Here is a 2,093-nt window from a genome sequence, read left to right as displayed (position 1 = left end):
GGGGGGAAGGGGAGGTGAGCTGCTAGTGGCCCAAGCTGCAGGGAACCCCAGACCTTCCCTTCATGGGGGCGGCGCCCCACAGGTGGCACCTGCCTGCTAACACCCTGCCCAGGCGATCCTGGGGGGCGCCACCACTGAGGAGGGAAGGGCCATGCCTCCCTGCAGCTCAGGGGCTGTGCAACCTGGCGGCAGCTTGTGCAGGCAGGCTCCACTGAGAAAAAAAACAGAAAAAAGTGGGGAGGTCCTGATCCTTTTTTTTGGTTCTGGAGCCTGCCCACATCTCCCACGGCCAGGGAACACGGTGCTGACGAGCCAAATAGTCCCTGAGCTGTGGAGCCCCCTGGTCCTTCCCTCCACGCCGGAAAAAGCTCCTGGGATCACCCAGGTGAGCGGCTAGGAGGTGGGTGCTGCCTGGAGGGCGCTGCTGCTTTGGACAGAAGGACTGGTGCCCCCTGCAGCTCGGGGCCTGCTGGCAGCTTGCCCCCAGCCACGGGAGAGGTGGGCAAGCTCTGAGGGGAAAAAAAGGCTTTTTTTTTTTCCTGGTGGAGCCTGCCCACATCAGCGGGTGGAGGGGGGAGGTGGGTGAGCTGATGGAGGCCATCACTGTGACGTGATGGAAGTCTCTAACTTGAAACAGTGGGTTTTTCATCGACACAATTAAAAACCCACCATTTCACTTCAGAGAGAACTAAACTCCATCACGTGTACAAGCTGCCATAAAGTCAAGGGGAGCCACAATCCCACCTACTGTGGGAATCCTTCCAAGGGAAATTGCCAAATCAGCAACTCAGCAGGAGAAAGGGATGATGGTTTGCTTCCCTGCAGAAAGGAGAGGGTTTCTCCACCCAGAAATGACATCACCCTGAAATAATGGTCAGTAAGGAGATTGGAGGTCATCTGTACCTCTCTAATAGGCCCAGGGTCTCCTGCCTTTTCTTGTGATATCAATGCAGTTGTGCCAATACTTTTTCCTCTGGTGGAGGTTCTTCTTCAATTGGTCCTACAATGTGGAGGAGCTCAGCAGGAAAGCCTCAGACTATAATCAGTTGTCTGTGGGGTTGTGGGGGAAGATAATATGTGTTCTCCCTTTGCCCTTGGCCCTGTTTCATCTCATCTGTAGTTTCTCAGTTATGTAGAGGATTCTCTACTGAGATGAGGTTGGGGATTATGACATGGGACCTTCCCAAAGCTGACCTTCTGCATGTGAATTTTGGATATAGGAGACTAATGCCTTCTCTTCCTGAGAAGAGATGGGGTTCACATTTTTGCAGCAGTTTATAATTAAGAATGACAGCCCTATTTTAAAGTAGAATGAGTAAAATCTACAGACATTATACCATCTGTAGTACCTATGTGCTAGGTTCTGATTTCACCTTAAAGTGTGGATCTTTTCTTCAAGATATTTACGGCAGTTTCAAATGTTACAAGAGAAATGCAGGCCCCCATATTCTGGGACACAGCCATTAAAGTTGTAAATTCACCTCTAATTAGTTTTGATAACCAAGGCTATTGTTTTATCTAAAAGGTTATTGCTTACCCATAGCCAGCTAGGAATCCAAGACTGGGTGGGCTAACTTTGTCACTGAATACAAAGAGTTCAAGGCTGGGTCTAGGTGTTTTAGATCTCTTTCCAACCTGATTCAAGATCCACCACTCACTGGAGTTATTTTCGATCAAGGAAACTGTGATGTTGTCCCTCTTTCCATCTATTGGGATGAAAAATATATTAGTGCACAGAAACCATGAAGTCAATGAGTCAGGCTGATTGGGATGCCTATTACCAAGGACAAAAGTAACTGTGTAATCAAACATTTCGTAGTTTCATAGTTTCTAGGGTCGGAAGGGACCTGAGCAGATCATCTAGTCCGACCCCCTGCCACGGCAGGAAAGAGTACTGGGGTCAAACGACCCCAGTAAGGTGGTCATCCAACCTCCTCTTAAAAACCCCCAGGGTGGGAGCCTGCACCACCTCTCTTGGAAGCTGGTTCCAGACCCTAGCCGCCCTGACCGTGAAGTAGTGCCTCCTGATGTCCAACTTAAACCTTCCCTCCGCCAGCTTGTGACCGTTGTTCCTGGTCACTCCTTGCGGCGCT

General features: G+C 50.1%; 1 protein-coding gene across 3 annotated transcripts in view; it reads right to left on the bottom strand.

Moving 5' to 3' along the window:
- PIEZO2 (piezo type mechanosensitive ion channel component 2) overlaps positions 1 to 2,093 on the bottom strand; it is a 655,640-nt gene that overhangs the window by 2,203 nt on the left and 651,344 nt on the right. For all 3 annotated transcript variants that reach the window (XM_019525255.1, XM_019525272.1, XM_019525264.1), the window contains one exon: positions 1,538 to 1,706. In XM_019525255.1, coding sequence (XP_019380800.1) covers positions 1,538 to 1,706 — 169 coding nt within the window. The remainder of the gene's footprint in view (positions 1 to 1,537; positions 1,707 to 2,093) is intronic.

This window comes from Gavialis gangeticus, unplaced genomic scaffold, assembly GCF_001723915.1.
Source record: "Gavialis gangeticus isolate Ggan-Ray unplaced genomic scaffold, GavGan_comp1, whole genome shotgun sequence".
Lineage (NCBI taxonomy): Eukaryota > Metazoa > Chordata > Crocodylia > Gavialidae > Gavialis > Gavialis gangeticus.
The sequence above is the reverse complement of the archived record's forward strand: the minus strand, read 5'-3'. Positions and strand labels throughout refer to the sequence as shown.